Here is a 27,072-nt window from a genome sequence, read left to right on the forward strand (position 1 = left end):
GCGGCTCTATCGGCCATCTAATCTCGCTGCCCATTTTGTCCGTGTATCTATATCTATATGTGTCGGAAAACCGCGCTGCGGCCAGCGCGGCGTGTTGACGGGTGCCGGCCGTGTGATCGGGGCCGGTGTCGGGCCGCCTGCCGTGTGATCGGGGCCGCCGCCACACGGCCAGCCGCTGGAACCGGCGCCGGCGCGGCTCGCTCGGCTCCGCGCAGCTGGCCAGCTGCTGTGCGGCCGTCTCCGCGCACCCTGGGCGACAGCCTCTGTCGGCAGCGTCCGAGGCCGGAGCGGCGAGCTGTGGGCGCACAGCGCTGCAGCACCGCGATGATGTAAACTGACAGGCGCCGGCCGGGCCGCCGCCTTATCTGGCGATCCGGTCGGCCCGGCGCCGATTGCGCCGCGACCGGTCGCGGCCGGCAGATGAGCCGGCGCGCTGTCAGGGCGCGTTACCACTCTGAGCAGCCGACCGCGCCGCGCCGCGGGCGTCACCGCCGCGCCACCGTCGGTCCCGCTGATGGGCGCTGTGTAGCGGACGCGTTCCCGGCGAAAAATGGCCGCTCCGGTGGGCGCTATCGCTGATCGCGGTCGATACCTCCCTGTCAGTAGTGGATACAGTTCAGAGTCGAACCGGCGACGGGCGAACGGGCCTGGGCGCCGGGTCCCGCACCCAGGGAGGGCTCAGAGAAGATTGGCTTCGGACTCCCCCAACTGCTGCTTTACCCGGCAGTGTCACCACTGCAGTACCCTGTTGACTGTGGAGTGTTATGCTCCAAGTTGACTTTTCCCTCTTTTACAATGTATGTAATTGGAAGAGTGGAATTCCTACCAAATTCCTACCGCCATTTCACGTGCAGAGGTAAGAGCGATGTCGGAATTCACTATTACCAGCTCGGAGGGCATTATCTGAATCCTGTGATGCGCTCGACTGACCCTGTCCGCCCATCCCGCAGATTAGCGCGCTCCATCCGCCGGCCGGTCAGCTTTGCAAGGCTAACCAGATGGCGATCCGTCCAAAAACCCCGCCGGCGCGCCTAATGAGATCACGACCATTACACCAGATCCGGGCCGACCGGCACGGCGCAAATTTGGCGCGGCCAGCCATGGTGCGCTCTGGACACCAAGGCCACACACTGCCAGAGAGTCGCACCGGAGCGCAGCAGGTCCCGCACCCGGCGTCACCGGCGCCCAGCTCAAAGGCGCCGCGACTGAGCGCGTCCCGACCCGTCCGCGCGGCGTCCGGGCGGCGATATCGGCGGCAGCGCCGGCCGCTCTCGCGTGAGCGCAAAGCGGCCGCCGGCGCCGCGACAGCCAGCTCGGGCGGCGGAGAAAGCTGCAGCAGGGGCGGGAGACGGTGCCGCGGCGGGGAGCGGCAGCAGGGGCGGGAGCCGGTGCCGCTCGGCGGGGAGCGGCTGAGCGGCTGACGGATATACCGGGTCGGAGTCCGGCGGTACCTCCCACTCGCCGGCCTTCCTCCCACATCACTCGTCCCACCCGTACATAGTGACACCAGGCGTCACCGACACCATGCTGTGCGGCGTCACAGAGCGGGGTCCCGTCAGACGATGCGACACTCGCTGACGGCTCAGAGAGTAGGTCCACTAGTTGCAGGGGTCGATTCGCCGCCGGGGCCCAACTCCAAACTCCTACCCAGCAACAGGAACACTAGCCATCAAACCAAACTTAACTAAATGACCAGTCTGTCAGTGAAAAGAATCTCTCAAGTTTAATGTCGTTTTAGAACACACTCATTGCATATGCAACACTCAAGGATAAGTACGTAACAACATTGGAACATTCGGATAATTGGGATTAGGTGTCATGTCACTCGAGGACCCTGACCATCTCCAAATAGAATTCCGTTCGAATTGGCCGCGATCATATCTCTAATCTCTTGCAAGTATTGCACCAAGGAATGTGACAAAAGACGTATACACGACGTGTCACCAGCATCGACAGCCGATAAGGCGTCGGTCGGCGGTCCGCCCCCCTGACCATCAATCAGTGGCAGCTGTCAGGTGTCCGCCATTGTGTCAAATTTGGGACCGGGCGCCACCGTCCCCGGGCCTCCCGGGGCGTCCGCCAGCCGCAGCCGGTGACACTCGGTGCCCGGGCGGTGGCGGTGACCCACCGACCTCACACCGCTGGGGCCCGCACCGACCCCGCGGGGGCGCACACCGACCCCGGTTCAGCCCACACCGACACCGCTGGGGCCCACACCGACCCCAGTTCAGCCCACACCGACCCCGGTTCAGCCCACACCGACCCCGGTTCAGCCCACACCGACCCCGGTTCAGCCCACACCGGCCCCGGTTCAGCCCACACCGACCCCGGTTCAGCCCACACCGGCCCCGGTTCAGCCCACACCGACCCCGGTCCCACACCGGCCCCGGTGGGGCGCACCCCGGCCCCGCTGGGACCCACACCGGCCCCGCTGGGGCGCACACCGACCCCGCTGGGGCCCACACCGACCCCGGCTCAGCCCACACCGACCCCGCTGGGGCCCACACCGACCCCGCTGGGGCCCACACCGACCCCGCTGGGGCCCACACCGACCCCGGTTCCGCCCACACCGGCCCCGCTGGGGCGCACACCGGCCCCACTGGGGCGCACCCCGGCAGGCGGATAATGCGCGGCAGTGCCGGCTGACGGGCCGGGATGTCCGTCGTTCGATGTGTCGGCTGGGTGACGGCTGCCGCGCTCTGCGCTCGGTCCGGGCGGCTCATTACGGCGGACGCGCTGGGAGCGGCGCCGGCTTCCGGCTCCGGCAGTACTCTGCCCGGGTGGCAGAGAGCTGCGGTCGCCCATTAGCGGGCCCGGCCGCCATCGGTGCCGCAGCGACTGAGCACAGGTCCCCTCCCCCCGGCCGCGGTCCGCTGCGGACCGTGACGGACCGTGACGGCGGGGTGGGGACCAGGGTCCCGGCTGTCCGGGTGCCTGCCCACGGGGACACGCGGCGCTGAGGGAGGGATGGGCAGGTTCCTCCTTCCCCCGGCGGGCACACGATCAGGCACACCAGCAGGCTAGCAAACACTGGTAGGCAAGTGCGGCGCAGCCTGCCGGAACAAATTCGCGACGACAGCGTCAGCGTGCGTGCCTCAAACTACAAATAGCGGCACGACTACAGATAAAATATTTTCGAGTCAAATAGCTACGCTTTGCACAATGCATTTAACATAGAGCATGTTTATACCTAGGTACCTAGCCATTTTTGTAAAAGGTAGATATTAATCAATTTCTTTCTATGATAAAGTATAATATTTGTTATAACCTTTTCCTCGAATTAAGGAAGGTAAAAAAGTCGAAAGTGATTGTGTCTCTCTGTTTGTTCACATAGTTTGTATTCTAGCCTTGTCGCGTAGGGTCGGCGTCGGGTCATAAGTGGTCATAAATGGAGGTCTATGGCCACACATGTGCGCGGCAGCAGGGACACGCCGGCCCGTATATCGGGCGGCCCGGCTGGACATTGGGAGACGGGCGGGCAGTGGAGAGCAGGGCGGGAGAGAGAGAGGACGGGTCGGTGTGCGCGTTGAGATGTCTGAAGGGTGAAGAAATACAGTCTACGATAGACGCAAAGTTTGAATGCCACAAGCTATTTCGGCATTTTTCTGACAAGTGGTGAGAAGATGCCGAGTGTCGAGGAGGAGACCAGTGACACCGCGGGAAGAGCGGTGATGGAGGTGACTCCGGCGTTCGACGCCAGGACTATTCCGGAGTTCGACGGAACTGGAAACGTAGTGGAGTGGCTGGAGCAGGCTGCTCTCCTGTGCGAGCTGCGATCAGTGTCCTTGATGGCTGTGTTGCCGACTCGCCTGCGCGGCGGTGCTTTCGCGGTGTGGTCCCGAATGCCCGCAGCGACTCGTCATCAGCTGCCCAGCGTGAAGGCTAAGCTGCTGAGGGCCTTCGCCATGGACCCGTTCACAGCGCAGGCGGAAATGGCTCGGCGTCGCCTTCATCCCGGAGAGACGGCGGATGTGTACTTAGCGGCGCTGCAGCAGCTCGCTGAGTTGATGGGAGGTCTGCCGGAGAGAGCTATCGCCATCACCTTCGTCAATGGGCTGCCGGAGGCTGCGCAAGCTGCGGTTCGGGACGGGCTCGGAGACGAGTTCACTCTCGAGTACGCCCTGGACCGAGCGAGAGCCGTACTGTCCAGGACAGCAGTCAAGGCAGCGCCACCGGCGGCGGCAGCGGCGGCGGCGGCGGCGGCGGCGGCGGGGGCGGCGGCGGCGGCGGCGAGTGGGCCATCACGTGACATTTCAAGGTCAAGTCGCCGGCCGGCTCCGATCAGATGATGTGCGTGAAGTTGGCGTCGGATTCGGATTCGTATTCAACGTCGAGTACCGAATCACTTGAAAACGTCATATCTGGTCAATTCGGGGACGGGGAGCACGAATATGACATTAATTTTGCCCTAGCAGGTATCCCTTATCCCTTAATCGTCCCTTAAATGACGGGGCGCGCCAAAAGTGCCTCAGGGGCTCTTCCGATCACGAAAATAATGGTCCCAGGCGATTCCCCGGGTCGATATCTAGCCGCACCACCACTAACTTCACACGTGCCTCATATCCCTTATCCCTTAATCGTCCCTTAAATGACGGGGCGCGCCAAAAGTGCCTCAGGGGTTCTTCCGATCGCGAAAAGAATGGTCCCAGGCAATTCCCCGGGTCGATATCTAGCCGCACCACCACTAACTTCACACGTGCCTCACATCCCTCATCCCTTAATCGTCCCTTAAACGACGGGGCGCGTCAAAAGTGCCTCAGGGGTTCTTCTGATCGCGAAAATAATGGTCCCAGGCGATTCCCCGGGTCGATATCTAGCCGCACCACCACTAACTTCACACGTGCCTCATATCCCTCATCCCTTAATCGTCCCTTAAATGACGGGGCGCGCCAAAAGTGCCTCAGGGGTTCTTCCGATCGCGAAAATAATGGTCCCAGGCGATTCCCCGGGTCGATATCTAGCCGCACCACCACTAACTTCACACGTGCCTCATATCCCTTATCCCTTAATCGTCCCTTAAATGACGGGGCGCGCCAAAAGTGCCTCAGGGGTTCTTCCGATCGCGAAAATAATGGTCCCAGGCGATTCCCCGGGTCGATATCTAGCCGCACCACCACTAACTTCACACGTGCCTCACATCCCTCATCCCTTAATCGTCCCTTAAATTACGGGGCGCGCCAAAAGTGCCTCAGGGGTTCTTCCGATCGCGATGCTTTTCCATCTAAACTAGTGATATCAATCGGTTACCAAGGATTTGGTATACCAAGAAAATACCAATACCAATACCGTCATTTAAGGGACGATTAAGGGATAAGGGATATGAGGCACGTGTGAAGTTAGTGGTGGTGCGGCTAGATATCGACCCGGGGAATCGCCTGGGACCATTATTTTCGCGATCGGAAGAGCCCCTGAGGCACTTTTGGCGCGCCCCGTCATTTAAGGGACGATTAAGGGATAAGGGATATGAGGCACGTGTGAAGTTAGTGGTGGTGCGGCTAGATATCGACCCGGGGAATCGCCTGGGACCATTATTTTCGCGATCGGAAGAGCCCCTGAGGCACTTTTGGCGCGCCCCGTCATTTAAGGGACGATTAAGGGATAAGGGATATGAGGCACGTGTGAAGTTAGTGGTGGTGCGGCTAGATATCGACCCGGGGAATCGCCTGGGACCATTATTTTCGCGATCGGAAGAACCCCTGAGGCACTTTTGGCGCGCCCCGTCATTTAAGGGACGATTAAGGGATAAGGGATATGAGGCACGTGTGAAGTTAGTGGTGGTGCGGCAAGATATCGACCCGGGGAATCGCCTGGGACCATTATTTTCGCGATCGGAAGAGCCCCTGAGGCACTTTTGGCGCGCCCCGTCATTTAAGGGACGATTAAGGGATAAGGGATATGAGGCACGTGTGAAGTTAGTGGTGGTGCGGCTAGATATCGACCCGGGGAATCGCCTGGGACCATTATTTTCGCGATCGGAAGAGCCCCTGAGGCACTTTTGGCGCGCCCCGTCATTTAAGGGACGATTAAGGGATAAGGGATATGAGGCACGTGTGAAGTTAGTGGTGGTGCGGCTAGATATCGACCCGGGGAATCGCCTGGGACCATTCTTTTCGCGATCAGAAGAACCCCTGAGGCACTTTTGGCGCGCCCCGTCATTTAAGGGACGATTAAGGGATAAGGGATATGAGGCACGTGTGAAGTTAGTGGTGGTGCGGCTAGATATCGACCCGGGGAATCGCCTGGGACCATTCTTTTCGCGATCGGAAGAACCCCTGAGGCACTTTTGGCGCGCCCCGTCGTTTAAGGGACGATTAAGGGATGAGGGATGTGAGGCACGTGTGAAGTTAGTGGTGGTGCGGCTAGATATCGACCCGGGGAATCGCCTGGGACCATTATTTTCGCGATCAGAAGAACCCCTGAGGCACTTTTGGCGCGCCCCGTCGTTTAAGGGACGATTAAGGGATGAGGGATGTGAGGCACGTGTGAAGTTAGTGGTGGTGCGGCTAGATATCGACCCGGGGAATTGCCTGGGACCATTATTTTCGCGATCGGAAGAACCCCTGAGGCACTTTTGGCGCGCCCCGTCGTTTAAGGGACGATTAAGGGATAAGGGATATGAGGCACGTGTGAAGTTAGTGGTGGTGCGGCTAGATATCGACCCGGGGAATCGCCTGGGACCATTATTTTCGCGATCAGAAGAACCCCTGAGGCACTTTTGGCGCGCGCCGTCGTTTAAGGGACGATTAAGGGATGAGGGATGTGAGGCACGTGTGAAGTTAGTGGTGGTGCGGCTAGATATCGACCCGGGGAATTGCCTGGGACCATTATTTTCGCGATCAGAAGAACCCCTGAGGCACTTTTGGCGCGCCCCGTCATTTAAGGGACGATTAAGGGATAAGGGATATGAGGCACGTGTGAAGTTAGTGGTGGTGCGGCTAGATATCGACCCGGGGAATCGCCTGGGACCATTATTTTCGCGATCGGAAGAGCCCCTGAGGCACTTTTGGCGCGCCCCGTCATTTAAGGGACGATTAAGGGATAAGGGATATGAGGCACGTGTGAAGTTAGTGGTGGTGCGGCTAGATATCGACCCGGGGAATCGCCTGGGACCATTATTTTCGCGATCGGAAGAGCCCCTGAGGCACTTTTGGCGCGCCCCGTCATTTAAGGGACGATTAAGGGATAAGGGATATGAGGCACGTGTGAAGTTAGTGGTGGTGCGGCTAGATATCGACCCGGGGAATCGCCTGGGACCATTCTTTTCGCGATCGGAAGAACCCCTGAGGCACTTTTGGCGCGCCCCGTCATTTAAGGGACGATTAAGGGATAAGGGATATGAGGCACGTGTGAAGTTAGTGGTGGTGCGGCTAGATATCGACCCGGGGAATCGCCTGGGACCATTCTTTTCGCGATCGGAAGAACCCCTGAGGCACTTTTGGCGCGCCCCGTCATTTAAGGGACGATTAAGGGATAAGGGATATGAGGCACGTGTGAAGTTAGTGGTGGTGCGGCTAGATATCGACCCGGGGAATCGCCTGGGACCATTATTTTCGCGATCGGAAGAACCCCTGAGGCACTTTTGGCGCGCCCCGTCATTTAAGGGACGATTAAGGGATAAGGGATATGAGGCACGTGTGAAGTTAGTGGTGGTGCGGCTAGATATCGACCCGGGGAATCGCCTGGGACCATTATTTTCGCGATCGGAAGAACCCCTGAGGCACTTTTGGCGCGCCCCGTCATTTAAGGGACGATTAAGGGATAAGGGATATGAGGCACGTGTGAAGTTAGTGGTGGTGCGGCTAGATATCGACCCGGGGAATCGCCTGGGACCATTCTTTTCGCGATCGGAAGAACCCCTGAGGCACTTTTGGCGCGCCCCGTCGTTTAAGGGACGATTAAGGGATGAGGGATGTGAGGCACGTGTGAAGTTAGTGGTGGTGCGGCTAGATATCGACCCGGGGAATCGCCTGGGACCATTATTTTCGCGATCAGAAGAACCCCTGAGGCACTTTTGGCGCGCCCCGTCGTTTAAGGGACGATTAAGGGATGAGGGATGTGAGGCACGTGTGAAGTTAGTGGTGGTGCGGCTAGATATCGACCCGGGGAATTGCCTGGGACCATTATTTTCGCGATCGGAAGAACCCCTGAGGCACTTTTGGCGCGCCCCGTCGTTTAAGGGACGATTAAGGGATAAGGGATATGAGGCACGTGTGAAGTTAGTGGTGGTGCGGCTAGATATCGACCCGGGGAATCGCCTGGGACCATTATTTTCGCGATCAGAAGAACCCCTGAGGCACTTTTGGCGCGCCCCGTCGTTTAAGGGACGATTAAGGGATGAGGGATGTGAGGCACGTGTGAAGTTAGTGGTGGTGCGGCTAGATATCGACCCGGGGAATTGCCTGGGACCATTATTTTCGCGATCAGAAGAACCCCTGAGGCACTTTTGGCGCGCCCCGTCATTTAAGGGACGATTAAGGGATAAGGGATATGAGGCACGTGTGAAGTTAGTGTTGGTGCGGCTAGATATCGACCCGGGGAATCGCCTGGGACCATTATTTTCGTGATCGGAAGAGCCCCTGAGGCACTTTTGGCGCGCCCCGTCATTTAAGGGACGATTAAGGGATAAGGGATATGAGGCACGTGTGAAGTTAGTGGTGGTGCGGCTAGATATCGACCCGGGGAATCGCCTGGGACCATTATTTTCGCGATCGGAAGAACCCCTGAGGCACTTTTGGCGCGCCCCGTCATTTAAGGGACGATTAAGGGATAAGGGATATGAGGCACGTGTGAAGTTAGTGGTGGTGCGGCAAGATATCGACCCGGGGAATCGCCTGGGACCATTATTTTCGCGATCGGAAGAGCCCCTGAGGCACTTTTGGCGCGCCCCGTCATTTAAGGGACGATTAAGGGATAAGGGATATGAGGCACGTGTGAAGTTAGTGGTGGTGCGGCTAGATATCGACCCGGGGAATCGCCTGGGACCATTATTTTCGCGATCGGAAGAGCCCCTGAGGCACTTTTGGCGCGCCCCGTCATTTAAGGGACGATTAAGGGATAAGGGATATGAGGCACGTGTGAAGTTAGTGGTGGTGCGGCTAGATATCGACCCGGGGAATCGCCTGGGACCATTCTTTTCGCGATCGGAAGAACCCCTGAGGCACTTTTGGCGCGCCCCGTCATTTAAGGGACGATTAAGGGATAAGGGATATGAGGCACGTGTGAAGTTAGTGGTGGTGCGGCTAGATATCGACCCGGGGAATCGCCTGGGACCATTATTTTCGCGATCGGAAGAGCCCCTGAGGCACTTTTGGCGCGCCCCGTCATTTAAGGGACGATTAAGGGATAAGGGATATGAGGCACGTGTGAAGTTAGTGGTGGTGCGGCTAGATATCGACCCGGGGAATCGCCTGGGACCATTATTTTCGCGATCGGAAGAACCCCTGAGGCACTTTTTGCGCGCCCCGTCATTTAAGGGACGATTAAGGGATAAGGGATATGAGGCACGTGTGAAGTTAGTGGTGGTGCGGCAAGATATCGACCCGGGGAATCGCCTGGGACCATTATTTTCGCGATCGGAAGAGCCCCTGAGGCACTTTTGGCGCGCCCCGTCATTTCAGGGACGATTAAGGGATAAGGGATATGAGGCACGTGTGAAGTTAGTGGTGGTGCGGCTAGATATCGACCCGGGGAATCGCCTGGGACCATTATTTTCGCGATCAGAAGAACCCCTGAGGCACTTTTGGCGCGCCCCGTCGTTTAAGGGACGATTAAGGGATGAGGGATGTGAGGCACGTGTGAAGTTAGTGGTGGTGCGGCTAGATATCGACCCGGGGAATTGCCTGGGACCATTATTTTCGCGATCGGAAGAACCCCTGAGGCACTTTTGGCGCGCCCCGTCGTTTAAGGGACGATTAAGGGATAAGGGATATGAGGCACGTGTGAAGTTAGTGGTGGTGCGGCTAGATATCGACCCGGGGAATCGCCTGGGACCATTATTTTCGCGATCAGAAGAACCCCTGAGGCACTTTTGGCGCGCCCCGTCGTTTAAGGGACGATTAAGGGATGAGGGATGTGAGGCACGTGTGAAGTTAGTGGTGGTGCGGCTAGATATCGACCCGGGGAATTGCCTGGGACCATTATTTTCGCGATCAGAAGAACCCCTGAGGCACTTTTGGCGCGCCCCGTCATTTAAGGGACGATTAAGGGATAAGGGATATGAGGCACGTGTGAAGTTAGTGGTGGTGCGGCTAGATATCGACCCGGGGAATCGCCTGGGACCATTATTTTCGTGATCGGAAGAGCCCCTGAGGCACTTTTGGCGCGCCCCGTCATTTAAGGGACGATTAAGGGATAAGGGATATGAGGCACGTGTGAAGTTAGTGGTGGTGCGGCTAGATATCGACCCGGGGAATCGCCTGGGACCATTATTTTCGCGATCGGAAGAACCCCTGAGGCACTTTTGGCGCGCCCCGTCATTTAAGGGACGATTAAGGGATAAGGGATATGAGGCACGTGTGAAGTTAGTGGTGGTGCGGCAAGATATCGACCCGGGGAATCGCCTGGGACCATTATTTTCGCGATCGGAAGAGCCCCTGAGGCACTTTTGGCGCGCCCCGTCATTTAAGGGACGATTAAGGGATAAGGGATATGAGGCACGTGTGAAGTTAGTGGTGGTGCGGCTAGATATCGACCCGGGGAATCGCCTGGGACCATTATTTTCGCGATCGGAAGAGCCCCTGAGGCACTTTTGGCGCGCCCCGTCATTTAAGGGACGATTAAGGGATAAGGGATATGAGGCACGTGTGAAGTTAGTGGTGGTGCGGCTAGATATCGACCCGGGGAATCGCCTGGGACCATTCTTTTCGCGATCGGAAGAACCCCTGAGGCACTTTTGGCGCGCCCCGTCATTTAAGGGACGATTAAGGGATAAGGGATATGAGGCACGTGTGAAGTTAGTGGTGGTGCGGCTAGATATCGACCCGGGGAATCGCCTGGGACCATTATTTTCGCGATCGGAAGAGCCCCTGAGGCACTTTTGGCGCGCCCCGTCATTTAAGGGACGATTAAGGGATAAGGGATATGAGGCACGTGTGAAGTTAGTGGTGGTGCGGCTAGATATCGACCCGGGGAATCGCCTGGGACCATTATTTTCGCGATCGGAAGAACCCCTGAGGCACTTTTGGCGCGCCCCGTCATTTAAGGGACGATTAAGGGATAAGGGATATGAGGCACGTGTGAAGTTAGTGGTGGTGCGGCAAGATATCGACCCGGGGAATCGCCTGGGACCATTCTTTTCGCGATCGGAAGAACCCCTGAGGCACTTTTGGCGCGCCCCGTCATTTAAGGGACGATTAAGGGATAAGGGATATGAGGCACGTGTGAAGTTAGTGGTGGTGCGGCTAGATATCGACCCGGGGAATCGCCTGGGACCATTATTTTCGTGATCGGAAGAGCCCCTGAGGCACTTTTGGCGCGCCCCGTCATTTAAGGGACGATTAAGGGATAAGGGATACCTGCTAGGGCAAAATTAATGTCATATTCGTGCTCCCCGTCCCCGAATTGACCAGATATGACGTTTTCAAGTGATTCGGTACTCGACGCTGAATACGAATCCGAATCCGACGCCAACTTCACGCACATGATCAGATGCTGGATATGTGGTCGCCCAGGTCATATCGCCCGGATGTGCCCAAACGGCTGCGGCGGGGGAGCTGCATCAGCGCCAGCACCTCCTCCGCCGTCCACCGAGCCGGCAGCAGAGCGCCGGTAATCCAGATGCTGCTCGACGGGCGACCGTGTCACGCGCTGGTGGACACGGGCTGCGAGGAGACCGTGGTGTTCGCGGGTTGTGTCGATAAATGGGATCGATGTGAGACAAACTTGACCGCGGTGAATGGGAGTGTCGTGCGATGCAGCGGGAGTGCAGAGGTGCTGCTGGAGGCACAAGGACGGCGGGCGGTGGTCCGTGCTGTGGTAGTGGCGGAAAGGTTGTTGGGTGTTGACGTGCTGTTGGGCATGACCGGGTTAGAGGCGCTGGGTGGTGTGTTTGTTAGTGGTGGAGAGGTGCGTTTTGGTGGTAAAGTGGTGACGGGGGAGCGTTCGGGGTGCGCCGGTGTAAAGGCAGAATCGAGCGGTATGTCGGCAGCGGTGTCTCAGGGGCGTGGTCCAGTGGACAGACAGATCGAGACGGCTGATTTTGTGGCTAAGTTCAGCGACGGAAAGTGGACAGTTTGGTGGAAGTGGGCCGACGGAAAGGAGCCAAAACAACTCAAGAATACTGTGCCGCAATATCGCGTGCCGGCAGAGTCGCAGGAGCGGTTCGACGCAGAGTTACGGCTGTGGATCGAGGAAGGGTGGCTGCAACCGTACAATGAGCAGGAACACGGGCCGGTGCGTGGCCTAATTCCGCTCATGGCGGTCACCCAGGAAGCCAAGGACAAGGTCAGGCCGGTGCTCGACTACCGTGAACTGAATGAGCACCTGGTGGCTCATACGGCTGAAGCTGATGTGTGCCGCGACCAGCTCCGCAAGTGGCGGCAACACGGCGACGATGTGGCCGTCATCGACCTGAAGAAGGCGTTTCTGCAGCTGCACGTGGCCCAGGAGCTGTGGCCGTTTCAGACGGTAATCGTGGACGGCCAGCGACATTGTCTGACAAGGGTCGGATTTGGTCTCAGCGTTGCAAGCGGCATCATGCGAGCGGTAGTGCGGGAAGTTTTGGATCAAAGTTCAGAGATCGCAAAAGCAGTGCTCCCGTACGCTGACGACCTGCTCGTCAACGAAACGCTCATCTCGGCTGAGCGGGTGGCCGAACATTTTTCCGCATACGGGCTCTCGTGTAAGCCACCGGAACGGGTAGCGGATGAGGCCGGAGCTCGGATGCTGGGGCTCCGAGTGAGACGGCAGTCTGGCGGTGACGGCACACTGAGATGGTCTCGGGACGGCGTGACACCAGCTGAGCCACCCGGGGTGCTGACCAGGCGGTCAATCTTCGCCTGGGCGGGTCAGCTAACCTCACACGTGCCCGTCGCCGGGTGGCTGCGGCCGGCCGCTGCCTGGCTGAAAAGGGCGGCGAACAAGGTCACCAAAGATTGGGACTCACCGATCACCGACGATGACCTGCGCAAACAAGTTAGTGATGTGGCCCGGCAGCTGGCAGAGTGTGACCCGGCACGAGGACAGTGGTGTGTCTCAGGAGACTCGGTGACGGTGTGGACTGATGCCAGCTCCATCGCCCGCGGCGTAGTGCTAAGTGACCCCACCACGGGTGAGGTTATCGAAGACGCCGCGTGGCTCCGATCTGACAGTGACTCAGACATGCACATAAACCTATCGGAGCTGGATGCCGCGCTGAACGGTATGAATATGGCGGTGGCGTGGGGATTCAAGCGTGTGATCCTCCGCACAGACTCTGTCACTGTTCAGCGCTGGCTGACCGACGCTCTGACAGGCCGTGCCCGACTGAGAACAAAGGCACAGTCGGAAATGCTGGTTCGGCGGCGGGTGGCCGTTTTCAAGCAGCTCTCCAGCGAGTACGACCTCGTCGTGACAGTGGAGCTCGTGCCGTCGGCTGCCAACCGTGCAGACGAGCTCACGAGAGTACCAAAAGAGTGGATCAGAACCGGAAGCGAGCAGGCGACAGGTGTGGTGGCGGCCGTTAGGACAGCTCGACCGGAGGACATAATGGCGGTGCATGAAAGTGTGGGACACCAGGGATTGCGGCGGACGTGGTGGTATGCGCGCCGAGAGCTGGGAAAGAGCGTGACGAAGTCGGCCGTTCGTCAGATCGTTAGATCGTGCCAGGTGTGTGCGTCGATCGACCCAGCCCCGTCGCGCTGGAAGCATGGTGCCTTGGCGGTCGAGCGCAACTGGGAGCGGCTGGCAATGGACGTAACCCATTTCCGCGGAAAACACTATCTCACCGTGATTGACTGTGGGCCGTCGCGATACGCCATGTGGCGTGAGATCCGCCGCTCTGACGGGAGCGAGATCGTCAGACAACTCGAGGCTCTGTTTTTGGAGCGAGGAGCACCGGCCGAGCTTCTAATGGATAATGCGACCGAATTCAAGGGTCGAGAGCTGAAGGCGTTCGCGGTGCGGTGGGACGTCGAGCTGAGGTATCGCGCGGCCTATGAACCTGGTGGGAATGGCATCATCGAGCGCCACCACCGCACCATCAAAGTGATGGCCGCCCGTCAGGGATGCACCGTACCAGAAGCCGTGCACCGATATAATGTCACGCCCAAGGACGGGCGTGATATTACCACGGCCCCGATACATGGTGCCTACCGTCAGGCTGGCAGAGACTTGTGCGTGCAGTCACAGGGAAACACAGCTGCTCCTCCTCAGATGGCCGGCCAGCCTGGTGTGTATCAGCCCGGTGATGCGGTGTGGGTCCGAAAACGGGGCGATCGGTGCACCGCCGTGTCAAAGGAGGGCACTGTCACCAAAGTCGTATCCGCTCAGACGATTGAAGTGGATGGAGTCCCATGGCACGTGCGGAACATTCGTCATCGTCTTGCCAACAACGGTGACGACGCAATGGCTGCTTCGACGGATGATGAGCAGGAAGAGGAGATCGCCTGTCCGGTTCCGACCGCCCATGTGCCTGGACAGCTGGCCATTGAGGCGCCGGCGGCGGTGGAGCCGTCAGAGCTGACCCCAGCTGTCGCGCCGACCGAGCAGACCGAGCCGGTCCCTCGAGCAGCAGCTGAGGCGGATGGCGGTGCCGGAACAGAGGAGCGGATCCATACAGTGAAAGTTGTAAAAACAGAAACTGAGGGATTGTCAAACGACCGTGTGAACGAAGGTAGAGCGCCAGCGGAAAGTGTAGATAATATCGATAGTTATAGTGACGTGCTAAGAAGGGGTTTGCGCTGCAGGCGTGCGCCGCAACTCTTCGGCGCTCCCATCCCCCATTAGTTAAACTGTAGTTAGATGTGTTCTTTAGGAACAGGGGGGAATGTGTCTCTCTGTTTGTTCACATAGTTTGTATTCTAGCCTTGTCGCGTAGGGTCGGCGTCGGGTCATAAGTGGTCATAAATGGAGGTCTATGGCCACACATGTGCGCGGCAGCAGGGACACGCCGGCCCGTATATCGGGCGGCCCGGCTGGACATTGGGAGACGGGCGGGCAGTGGAGAGCAGGGCGGGAGAGAGAGAGGACGGGTCGGTGTGCGCGTTGAGATGTCTGAAGGGTGAAGAAATACAGTCTACGATAGACGCAAAGTTTGAATGCCACAGTGATGTATTCTAATGGGTACCTATTCTAACGACTTTTTTACATTTCTTAATTCGAGAAAAAGGTCATAACAAATACTATACTTTATCATAACAAGATGTTCCTCGCGAGAGCACTCAACAACATATCAATTTCTTTCTATTTTCAGTCAACGCACAATGAATCCATACGGTATGTGAGAAATCAATTCGGCATCCACACTATGAATCCATACGGCCAGCCAGCCAGCTGCAGCCCGGTGCAAGCATTGCTGCCCCATATTCAGAGGAGCACAATGCACGGGACACTACAGCACCTGGGGGCGCCGCCGTGGCACAGGCCCTGACCGCATACCGCCCCGGTTCGCCGGCTCCCGCATCTGGGGCGCAGCGGCACCTGCTGTTCCCGCTCGGAGGACCTTCTCTGTATGGGTGGGCTTTGTTTGCGCTCAGCTCGGCGCTGGAGCTCGGGAGGCGCTCGGCGCCCATCACCGCTCCGTGCTGACACCGCGGGTGTAGGGCGGTGAGTGCCCCCGCGTGCCGCCCCTGGCCGCCGGCCGCCATTTTGCTGGCATCCCTCTCTGGTGGGACGGTGTGGGCCGCGGGTCAGAGCCGCCGGCCGGCGCCACCTCCACTGCTCTGGATCGCTCAGCGGGGCCGGCGCGGCGGCCCCTACTGGCCGGTGGGTGCGCTCCGCCCTCCGCCGGCGGCCGGCGGCCGGCCGCGGACCGGTCCCGGCCGGCGGCGGCGGGCCCGGGCGGGCCGAGCGCCGCGCGGAGTGGACCGCCGTCAGACGCCACAATGAGCCCGAGCGGAGTGGAGAGCGCCGCGCTGCCGGCCTCGCTGGCCGGACACTACGAGCGCGCCAGGAAGGAGGAGCTCGCCTCTGTGACCAGGTGAGGGCGGCTCGGGTCGCGCGGCGCCGCAGCTGACACACCAACAAAAAGAGGATCACCCTCCGTGATGAATTCGTAATGGTGTTGTTAATCGTTAAGTACCTAATAATCCTCGGCGATCCTTCATTGCAATCCGAGGATTTCAGCTGCTGCCAGCTGTCGTTGTAATCCCAATGCTAAACATTGCGATGGATGGGAATTAGGCGAGGAGTGAGAAGATCATCAGCTCGCCGCTATTGTCGACAGCGTGTACTGCTCCCGTGCTAATCTCCGGAGGAGAAGCGCCTCCGCGATTCGGGCAGCGGGCGCTCAGATTCTGGTCCAGCTTCTTAGCAGGCTCCTCTCACTGCTCAGTAACAAGTGCCTTGCTCTATGAAGTTAAAAGCCGTGCCGGGAGCTCTTGCCTGCCGTGAGGTCCTCCAATCCCCACTGCGCCGTGGGTGGCCCAAGTCGCCACAAGGTTTGTTGCTGGCTGACACTGAGTTGAACTGCAGGAGCAGCCATGCAGATATAAAACTATGTCCCATTCTATGAATCTTTTTCTGCACTGCACTGCACTGTGCACAGGCTGGATGCAGGCCCTGTACAGGCCATGTATTAGCATGGCCTGCAATTTGGGTTTTGGTTTTCCACATTGTATGGGGTGTCGGAGCAGCTGTCGGAGACAGTTGGACTCCTGACGCTCCCGAGTTGGACTCCTGACGCTCCCGAGTTGGACTCCTGACGCTCCCGAGTTGGACTCCTGACGCTCCCGAGTTGGACTCCTGACGCTCCCGAGTTGGACTCCTGACGGAGCTCTCTGTCGGCATGCGCGGCAGTGCATTGCAGGGAGGCGGAGAGGTCCGTCCACTTCTGACCAGTGACCCCACTGCACCCCGGCCCCCACCTGCGCCAGGTCCCGGCTCGCCGGCTGAGCGCCTGCAGGTCCCGGGTTTCTGGCTCCTGAGCGCCCGCAGGTCCCGGTTACCTGTCTCCTGAGCGACCACAGGTCCCGGGTGTTGTGTCTCCAGAGCGCCCGCAGGTCCCGGGTCTTTGTCTCCTGAGCGACCACAGGTGCCGGTTACCTGTCTCCTGAGCGCCCGAGCGCAGCAGCCGGGCGGCCCGCGGGCGTTTCTGCTTTAGTTTGTGGGCATTTTGGTCTGGACGCTAGCTCTGCCACAAACGCGATCGTTTGTCCCGACGATTGTCCATCGCCAAATTCCAGCGTTAGCAGTCGAACTGTCTCCGACTGAGCTCATGTGTCGAGGGCTGCGACCCTGACATCGGTTCAAAGGTGCACAGTCTGCTGGCAACCTGCGGCCATCTCTCCGGCTATGAGCGGCGACTAAGGGTGCACGGTGCGGGCCGGCGCCCAGGCTCGGCTGTTTGTTTTCCTGGCAGATAAGCGCCGCAGAGCACGCCCCCCCCCCCCGGACCAGTGTGTGCGCGGAACAGGCGCCTCCCCGTGGCCGTGCGCGCCGACTCGGGAGCACTGGGACCGCGGCCGGATATCCGCCACGGGTGACCCGGACTGACGGCCGCAGGGGCGCCGCCGAGACGGCTGCTGCCCTGGCGCCCGGGGCCGACTGCCGGCGCCCGGGGCCGGGGCCGGGGCCGGGGCCGGGGCCGGGGCCGGGGCCGGGGGAGCCGACTGCGGTCACCGCCGCCCGGTCACCAGTGACCACACGCTGTTGCAACTCGCTGCAGGCGCAGGTGCCGCCGTGCTGCATTGCCGGCAAAAATGCCCGTCTCGTGCTATCGCGGGCTGGCCGTTCCCGGAATCGGGCCCGCGCCAGTTCTTGGGACACCTTGGCCGCGGAGGCTGCGCTATCGGTCATCTGCGGCGGCCGCCCGGCGTCGGAGCTGAGCTCGCAATGGTGCGGGCCGCGCAGGTGGGACAGCCGGACGGACGGCTCAGTTCGGCCGCAGACGGGACATTTTATTTACCGCGGTGTACCAGAGTTCGGTACAGGTGGACCGGGCGGATGTTTTAATTATCACAATGCTAGTTTGACATAGTTGGATCGTTTGGAGCTCTCCATTCGACCATAGAGTATAGATACTTTAACACGGCGCTGAAGGCTAGAAGAATTTGACTGGGCCTAACAATTCTGGTTGAAGGCGAGATATATAACTTGACTTACACACTTCACTACTCGCTTCGGTTGTGGCTGACGAAACGGAGGTTATGTTTCGCACGCCCACACGCAGCTAATGTACCGAAAGCAGCTGGAATTGCAGAGTTTCCCGTCTCGGCCGACTGGCCGCTGGCGTGTCGCCGTCCGCTCCATCAGATGACGTGGTGCGGAACAGGCGCGCCCTCGGCGCAGTCGGAAGGACCGCGATGCGTCAGCGGCACATCCGCTTCCGACGATCGGCACCCGAGCTGCATTCTTGTCACGTGACAACGTCCACTGGGTCTTAGACTGGGGGTTCGTGAAGGACAGTTTGACTGCTAGCTTGGCATTTACTACGTTCTCCATTACTTTGTACGAAGTTGTCAATGGTGCTTGCACTGTTGCCACGCTGACTCTGTGGAATGGGAGGGCCGTCGCCGTTCTACACTTCTCGTTCACTGACGCACTCGACCCTTCCTCGGGGACAGCGGCACTGACTCCCACCGCTCTGCTGCCCGCCCCGAGTACCCCCTCTGACGGCGGCCTCTGTACGTTTCAGCCCGATGGCCCCGAGTACCTACCCGTTCTGACGGCGGCCTCTGTGCGTTTCAGCCCGATGGCGTTCCCGTCGTTCGGAGCGTCGCCGCACGGCGCCGGAGGCATGCTGCCCGGATACCCGGTGGCCCGGCCCAGCTACCCCGTCATGATGCCCGAGGGATTCCCCTCCGGAGTGCCCTACGGACCCGGTGAGTGCCCCCGCGGACCCCGTGAGTACCCTACGGACCCGGTGAGTGCCCCACGGAGCCCGTGAGTGTCCTACGGACCCGGTGAGTGCCCCACGGATCCCGTGAATGCCCTACGGACCCGGTGAGTGCCCCACGGATCCCGTGAATGCCCTACGGACCCGGTGAGTGCTCCACGGATCCCGTGAATGCCCCACGGACAAATTGAGTGTCCTACGGCCTACGGGCCTGGTGAGTGCCCCGCGGTCCCGGTGAGTGTCCCATGGACCCCGTGGAGTGCCCCGCGGACTGCGGGAGTACCCTACGGACCCAGTGAGTGTCCTGCAGACCCGGTGAGTGCCCTACACGCCTGGTGAGTGCCGTCAGCCCAGGTGAGTGTCCCATGGAACCTTTGAGTGTCCCGCGGATCAGGCGAGTGGCCCACAACCCGTAGGTTCCGATACTGTGGCAGCTGCAACGTTGCTATAACAGATCTCTTTACAATGCGTTTCATAATTTACACTTGTTTGCAACAAAAAAATATTGCCAATCCACTTTTTTGCCGGATCTCATTCAAAAATCTTCTACGTTTTTTAAGTCTAAGCAGAAGTGCCATTCTATAAAAGAAGCGAAAGCGCAACTGTAGGTACAGTATATATTTATGTCTTCCCACGTATAGGTAGGGAGGCGAGTGATTTTCTCTGTTGATAATTTAGCAGACATGTCTTCCTAACACTATCAACATTCAACATCAGTCGTCACCTGTCTATAACAGGTGTATAGGGTTAGCATCTGCGGGCTTCAGACTCGAGTTGAAGCTGAGCACGGGAAAAGTGAGGACGTTCAACGTTCCCTTCCCCAAATAGTCACGCGTCAATGCATACGCGAAACAAAAACACCGAGTGATCAATAGCCCCCGAGTCACCATGTGTACTGCTCCGTTACACGACCCTCCGCCTCTTCCCCCCCCCCCGATACCCTCGATATGCTCTCCCCGCCGCCGTCCCCGACCGTGTCCTGTCCACGGAGACGGAGCCGCGCGTGAGCTATCCTCGGTCAGCCTCCGCTGCGCTGAGCGGCTTCCCTGCGGCGGGCAGGGGGCGGGGGAAGCCTTAGAGCGGTCGCGCTGGGCCGACAGCGTGACCGGACCGGGACCGATGGATCGATGACGTCAAATGATCGGCCGAACGTGTGCTGTCCTGCCGGCCGCGGCAGCTCCCGTTTGCGGCGGAGGTCCGTCTGACTGTGCCGGCAACTGTGTGTGTCCGTTTCCGTCTGGTATGGCTGCTAACTGTGTGTCCGTTTCCATCTGGTATGGCTGCTTACTGTGTGTGTCCGCTTCCATCTGGTATGGCTGCTAACTGTGTGTCCGTTTCCATCTGGTATGGCTGTTAACTGTGTGTGTCCGTTTCCATCTGGTATGGCTGCTAACTGTGTGTGTCCGTTTCCATCTGGTATGGCTGCTAACTGTGTGTGTCCGTTTCCATCTGGTATGGCTGCTAACTGTGTGTTTACGTTTCCATCTGGTATGGCTGCTAGCTGTGTGTGTCTGTTTCCATCTGGTATGGCTGCTAACTGTGTGCGTCCGTTTCCGTCTGGTATGGCTGCTAACTGTGTGTGTGTCCGTTTCCAGCTGGCGGTAACGGTAACGGCCGGAAGCAGCGGCGCGAGCGGACCACGTTCACGCGCCAGCAGCTGGATGTGCTGGAAGACCTGTTCCGCAAGACGCGCTACCCGGACATCTTCATGAGGGAGGAGGTGGCCATCAAAATCAACCTGCCCGAGTCCCGAGTCCAGGTGAGTGACACGCGGTCGGCCATTGTGGGCACGGTGTCTCGCAGGCACGGCCGGGGCTGCAGCCGTTATCCTCGGATAAAGCCGCCGGCCGCCGTACTACTATGATCCGGCCACTTCATTGATACATCTGTCTGAGCCGATCAGCAGCAGCCCGTTTCAATCCCTGCATAGCCTTAAAAACGGCTATAAGTCATGAATGGGCTCGTGCAAGCCAAAGCGGCTCAGTGGAGGTATTGACGGCCGGGTATACTGGTGCTGATCTGGCCGGCCGGCGCGCGCAGTCCGATCTCGGTGAGTCAGCAGTCACTGAGCGGCCTTCCACCGTGTGAACGCGCCGGCGCGCCGCGCCGTCCTGTCCTGTCCGAGGGCGCCGCGCCGCCGCAGATTACACTGGGGAGCTGCGGCCGGGCCGGGCCTGGGAACCGTGCCGGCAGCACCGCACCGGACAGCACTGCACCGGACAGCACTGCACCGGACAGCACTGCACCGGACAGCACTGCACCGGACAGCACTGCACCGGACAGCACTGCACCGGACAGTACTGCACCGTAGGAGACACCGGGTCCGGGACACGGGAGGGGCACGGGACACAGGAGTCCGAGACATAGGGGGTCTGGGACACAGAGTCTGGAACACGGGGGTCTGGAAGACAGGGGTCTGCGCCGAGGGCCTCACCCCCAGGTCTGCGCCGAGGGCCTCCCCCAGCCGCGGCCGAGCCGACCCGCGCCTTGCGTGTGTTGGCGAGGTTGTGTGGTGAGCGTGCGTGCTGCGGTCCCGTCGTCCGCTGTGTCAGGCTTAGAGCCGGTGAGGTTAGAGGGGCCTCCGGCTGATCCTCTCCAGGGAGGGCGTGCGGCCCGCTCAGCGGCGGCTGTAGGTCTCGGCTGACACTGAACGACTCCCTGATCCGGGCCGGTGAAACGTCGGCAGACATCTGGTGTGGCCGGCTGCCGTGCACGCGATCTGACCTGTCCCCGGTCGTTGACTCCAGCGCTCGCTGGCCCGGTGGCTGTAGGAGCGGGCCGTGGCCAGCTCAGACGGGTGGGGCAGAATAGCTGCCAGGCCTGGCGTCCGGCGCAGGTCCGTGATATCGTGCCGGAATATTGTATTTTTGTTGGAGTGTGCCCACACATGTGGCTGGGAAGACCGCGAAATAAAATGCCAGTCTAGTCGGCCTTATCTAGACCGGACTTGGCCACGAACGGTCGGCCGCTGCTCAAATTCCCACCCGCTGGTTGGAGCCAATTGGAGTGAGGGCAGCCGGCGGTCTGCGGCGGCGGCGGAGGCGGCGCGGTGACTCAGCCGGGCAGGGGCGCCTCTCACCCTCTCTCTTCCCTCGCCAGGTGTGGTTCAAGAACAGACGCGCCAAGATCCGACAGCAGGCCAAGCAGACCAACTCGGCCGGCGCCACGCCCAACCCGCCGCCCGAGGCCAAGCCCAAGCCCAAGCCGCGCACGCGCACTCCGCCGGCGGCCGCCACGCCGTCGAGCACGGCCGGCGACCCGAGCACGCCGGGCGTAGCCCCGGGCACACCGTCGCCGCCGGTCGTGCAGCGCGACTCGCCGTACTCGCCGCCCATCACGTGCTCATCGTCTGTGCCGCCGCCTCCAGTCAGCTCTCCTGGCGCCGCGCCCAGCCAGGTCAGTTCCCCGCGCCCCGCCAGGTCAGTTCCCCGCGCCCCGCCAGGTCAGTTCCCCGCGCCGCGCCAGGTCAGTTCCCCGCGCCCCGCCAGGTCAGTTCCCCGCGCCCCGCCAGGTCAGTTCCCCGCGCCCAGCCAGGTCAGTTCCCCGCGCCAAGCCAGGTCAGTTCCCCGCGCCCCTCCAGGTCAGCTCCCGCGCCCCGCCAAACCAGCTCAGAGACTGGCACAGATGGACAATTAGCTGAGCGGGGTAGGTGGGGAAGCCGGGTGTCGGAAAAGAGCGAAGATGTTTGACACTGTTTCGCTGCTTCCGTTGTAGATGATGCGCGACCGGAACAATCGTTGTGCACAAACGCCGTTTAAAAATACTGGTTAGTTTAGAAAAGTGTTGAATCCCACAGATAGGAAATAGAACTTTCCTTTGCCCATCTACTTGCTCAAGGACAAAGCCCTTCCTCTTTCAGAATTTTCCCTCTTGATGGTTCGGTTTTCGAAAGCGCTATGACGCAGTAGCACTGCTATCGCATATTTGCGAGCTGCCCGGCGACACCTGTAGAGAGTGTTTGTCGCTGTTGCTGGACGCGCGGCCACTCAAAAATGGCCTGCACAGTGGACGGCGCTCCGGGTGCAGCGGCCGTCTGTCACCGACAGACCGCCTCCTCCGACAGCTGCCGACAGCACTTTTCTCCCCGAGCAGCATTCCGCCGCGAGCCGGCTCGTTTGTCCCGTCCCCGCCCGTCTGACCGGCCGCCGGCGCTCCTCCGCAGAGCTACGCGTACAACACCATCTGGAACCCGATGGGCGACCTGGTGTCGAGCCCGCCGGCGATGGAGCGCCAGTACTCGAGCGGCAGCCAGCCGGGCGGCGCCTACCCGCAGTACGGCGCCTACTACGGCAACATGGAGTACCACCTGAACCAGCACGCCGCCAACATCAGCGCACCGGTGAGTGACGGCGACGGGCGCGCGCGCTCTGCCGCTCGCCTCTCCGGCAGAGGTCGGCCCTCGGCGGCCGCAGGAAGATCGCCCGCTGATTACGGCCATTGTGGTTTGTTCCACAGAGAAAAACGGCTATCGTTTACCTGAATCATGAAGTCGGTGTTCGGTGTCTATTTTTGCGTTATTATCCTTTAGACGATCAAACTAGCGTTAAGACTGCCTAGATGATAATCGTGAAGTTGTAAACCTTTCTTCCTGATGACACGAGGTTGATGCACAAAATAAGCGCTGGTAAATTTTAAGCACTTCTTTTTGTCTTGCATCCATGAGCGTGCAACGCGTGCGTGCTGGTGTCAATGGCTTCGAAGAGTCGCTGTGACCCTTTTCCATTCCCTGTCAGTCCTGCGTGAGAAAGTTGCCAGTTCCTCGCGTGTGACCGCTGACCGTTGTGCACGGCAGGTGACCAGCCACGTGAGCCCGATGCCGCCGACCCAGCCGAGTCCGGCTCCCGTGTCGCGGCACAGCGTCACCACCGAAATGGACTACCGCTACCAGAACTTCCAGGTGTTGTAGGCCGGCGGCACGCTGCCGAGGCGCCAGCGACAGGCCGGTGTCGGCGGAGGCGGAGGAACCCGTGGCGGCGGCCGGTGCCGGGGGTGAGCCGCCGCCGCCGACCGGTGCCGGGGGTCTCCCTCAGCTCAGCCGCCGCCGCCCCAAAACGTGCAGCGCTGCCTGCCTCACGCGCTGGTCGGAACCCCAGAAACAAGACCCTAGAGCGGAGGCAAGGCCCAGATTTTTTGACGCTCGTCAGGATCAGACAGCCTGCGGAGCGCAGCTTGACGACAATCCTGCTTGGGGTAGCATCTTCATAAAGACCACACTCTTTTTAACGTCAGCCTTTCACCGAAACGGTAAAGTTATTGGTGGAAGAGGATCGGTTCAGTGCGTCACTGCTGTGGAAGAGGAGCGGTTCAGTGCGTCACTGCTGTTGAAGAGGAGCGCTTCAGTGCGTCACTGCTGTGGAAGAGGAGCGGTTCAGTGCGTCACTGCTGTGGAAGAGGAGCGGTTCAGTGCGTCACTGCTGTTGAAGAGGAGCGGTTCAGTGCGTCACTGCTGTTGAAGAGGAGCGCTTCAGTGCGTCACTGCTGTTGAAGAGGAGCGGTTCAGTGCGTCACTGCTGTGGAAGAGGAGCGGTTCAGTGAGTCACTGCTGTGGAAGAGGAGCCGCAGTGCAAACGGGTTCTATGAAGAAAGACTAAGAGAACTTGTAATCACTGACTTTTGTTATATGACGTCATTTATGACCATGACTTTTGCTTAGGCGGCTTGTGTGTAACTGTATAGTCTGTGTGAGGGCGTCGGTTGTGGGGCAATATCGGGACTCGCGAGCAACACGAGCCGTCTGCAGAGCGGCGTGAAGGGCGCACATTCCAGTCACACGCGTCAACACTGACACCGACACGGCTGCACAGTCACACATACGCATCTACCCGCACCCGACCACACACACACCCACACCCACCTACACACACACACACACACACAAGAGAGACACACACTACGCATACATCCAGCTCGACTACACGGAACATACGGACACAAGCGTTTACTGTGATAGGGCCGGCCCGGCCCTAGATGGGTGGCGAGTGGCGGCCGGGAGTGGGGCGCTGTCTCTGCGGTGCTGCCCTGCCTGTCACTGTGGCACACGGCTGCCGGCGCGTGTGTTGCGTCTGCTGCCGGCGTGTGTGTTGCGTCTGCTGCCGGCGCGTTTGTTGTGTCTGCTGCCGGCGCGTGTGTTGCGTCTGTTGCCGGCGCGTGTGTTGAGTCTGTTGCCGGCGCGTGTGTTGCGTCTGTTGCCGGCCCGAGTGATGGGCTCCGTCCCGCCGTGTCATCGTGCCTCTCTGTGGAATAGCCGCCGGCGGCGGCGGCGGCGGCTCCGTGCCGCACTGGCTCCGCGCCGCCCCCGTCCGCAGCTCCGTCCGCAGCTCTGGCCGCAGCTCCGTCCGCAGCTCCGTCCGCAGCTCCGGCCGCAGCGCCGCCCCCGTCCGCAGCGCCGTCCGCAGCTCCGGCCGCAGCGCCGCCCCCGTCCGCAGCTCCGGCCTCTGCCCGAGGTTGTTGATCAAGTACAATGTGCGGAGGTGTTTGGCCGGCGGTGGTCTCGGCGCGATGGCCGGCACCTGAGGGTGGGCGGCTCCCGCCAGTGGCCACTGACGGCACCGGGCCCGGACCGACCGCACTGCACCGCACGCCGCCCCAGCAGCGTCGCGTTCCGACTGCTTCTAGATGGCTATGTGTTCGATGCGTATATGTATCGACTGATATGCTGCTTGACGTCATTTTTCGGACATAATAATACAATGACGAAATATGTCTTTGCTATCTTGCTTCGTCAAATGTTCAGCTGTTTGCAATGGCGGTGCTGACTTGAGACAAGTCAACACGTCGCCTTTAATGTTTTTTCCGTCTGGCGGCTGTGATCGTCCCTGAAAGCCCAGCGAGACAATCGTTGCTACACCACCGCAAGGTAGTTGCACCACTGCGGACGAGCCAGCCGCCATGTCGAAACGGCGCGCTGGCAGGCACCTGTATGTGTTGGGCGACTTTTTGTGGCGCAGCGCGCGGCCGGAGAGCAGGCGCGTCTCTCGCCGCCGGCCGCCGGCCCCCGCCGCCGCGGCCTTGGCCCGACCGGTGGTGCAAGCCTGGTCGGGCTCGTTAGGACGCGCCGGTATACCGGTATCGGCCCAGTCGGCCACTCTCGCCGGCACGGCTGACGTCACGGGGGGGATTAGTGCCGCGTCGGTCCGAGACGAGAGGCGCGCCGCCGCGGCAAAAACCGGCGGCCGGTGCGGCGCTCGGTCTCGGTCCTGCAGTCCGCCACGGCCGTAGGTGAGGTCCGTACATCTGGCGGCGAGGAACCGCCGCGGCGGTTCCAAGGTCCGCGGCCGGTCGGCAGGCGCTTACCTCATGTCGCGGTCAGGGAATCCGACGGCTGTCCGACGGTCTCAAACAGGGCCAGGCCAGCAGCGCCGCTCAGCGACTAAATGTGTAGTCGGCCGACTCGTCGGCGGCGGTGTGGTGTGACCCAACGATTTCCAGCGCATCTTGGGTGAATTTCACTTGACGAGAGTTAAAGAGAGAGATTGCTTAAGATGTCAATGTATTTGAAAACATAAGGTAAGCGTGCGCGTGGCTTGGACAACCCAAACACGTACAAATAGGTTCGCATCACATCTCACACATTGCATCTAACGAGCACATTTCAGACGCGTTGCGTCCCAGTAAAGAAGGCGCACCGCATGTTTAGTGCCTACATGCGTAAGTACCTATTTTGCGCTGAGGATGGCTAGACGACAGACTTTGCTTTTCTTCTCATTGAGTCCACTTTTTTATAACACAATTTTAGCACACACACAAAATAGTAAAATGGTGTAAATAAATAGGATGTTAAATTGCGCCCCGCTGTCGGTGCAGAATTTGCCTCCCGCGTATTTCGCCAATAGCTTCTAAACGCGCTGAGCCAGCGAAGTCAAGTTCTTGATATATTATCATGCCTCAATTTGACATGTTCCCTGAACATTTGAGCAAAATCAGTCCAAAGGTTGTGAGAAAATTACGTTTTAGTGCTTCAGTACTTCATGCCACGCCTTTTCGCTTAAAAAATGACAAAACTTGAGACGCTTCCAAAATATTTAGCATTTAATGTATCAAGACGTAACAAAAGATGTTCAGGTATCCACGTAAATTAACTTCATCAATTTTTTTTTAAAGAA

General features: G+C 59.7%; 2 protein-coding genes across 4 annotated transcripts in view; both read left to right on the forward strand.

Annotated features, from left to right (window-relative positions):
* Positions 1 to 25,672, forward strand: part of LOC122378472 (homeobox protein OTX2-like) — a 90,850-nt gene extending 65,178 nt beyond the window's left edge. For 2 of the 3 annotated variants that reach the window (XM_043359565.1, XM_043359566.1), the window contains exons 2-6: positions 18,823 to 18,956; positions 20,566 to 20,729; positions 22,070 to 22,366; positions 23,133 to 23,309; positions 23,763 to 25,672. In XM_043359565.1, coding sequence (XP_043215500.1) covers positions 18,827 to 18,956; positions 20,566 to 20,729; positions 22,070 to 22,366; positions 23,133 to 23,309; positions 23,763 to 23,876 — 882 coding nt within the window. In that variant the 5' untranslated portion in view covers positions 18,823 to 18,826 and the 3' untranslated portion in view covers positions 23,877 to 25,672. Of the gene's footprint in view, positions 1 to 15,912; positions 16,115 to 18,822; positions 18,957 to 20,565; positions 20,730 to 22,069; positions 22,367 to 23,132; positions 23,310 to 23,762 lie in introns of those variants that run through there. The other variant, XM_043359564.1, reaches the window with a different exon arrangement.
* LOC122378497 lies at positions 12,136 to 14,627 on the forward strand. Its single transcript, XM_043359608.1, has 2 exons — positions 12,136 to 14,194; positions 14,617 to 14,627. The coding sequence occupies exons 1-2, from the start codon at positions 12,136 to 12,138 to the stop codon at positions 14,625 to 14,627; spliced, it is 2,070 nt and encodes a 689-aa protein (XP_043215543.1).
* Positions 25,673 to 27,072: the final 1,400 nt, after the last annotated feature.

The sequence above is a fragment of the Amphibalanus amphitrite genome, unplaced genomic scaffold, assembly GCF_019059575.1.
Source record: "Amphibalanus amphitrite isolate SeventyFive unplaced genomic scaffold, NRLGWU_Aamphi_draft 000060F_arrow, whole genome shotgun sequence".
NCBI lineage: Eukaryota > Metazoa > Arthropoda > Thecostraca > Balanomorpha > Balanidae > Amphibalanus > Amphibalanus amphitrite.

Excerpts from the sequence above, each read along its gene's own strand:
- LOC122378497 (XM_043359608.1), top strand. The coding sequence starts at position 12,136 with ATGTCGGCAGCGGTGTCTCAGGGGCGTGGTCCAGTGGACAGACAGATC.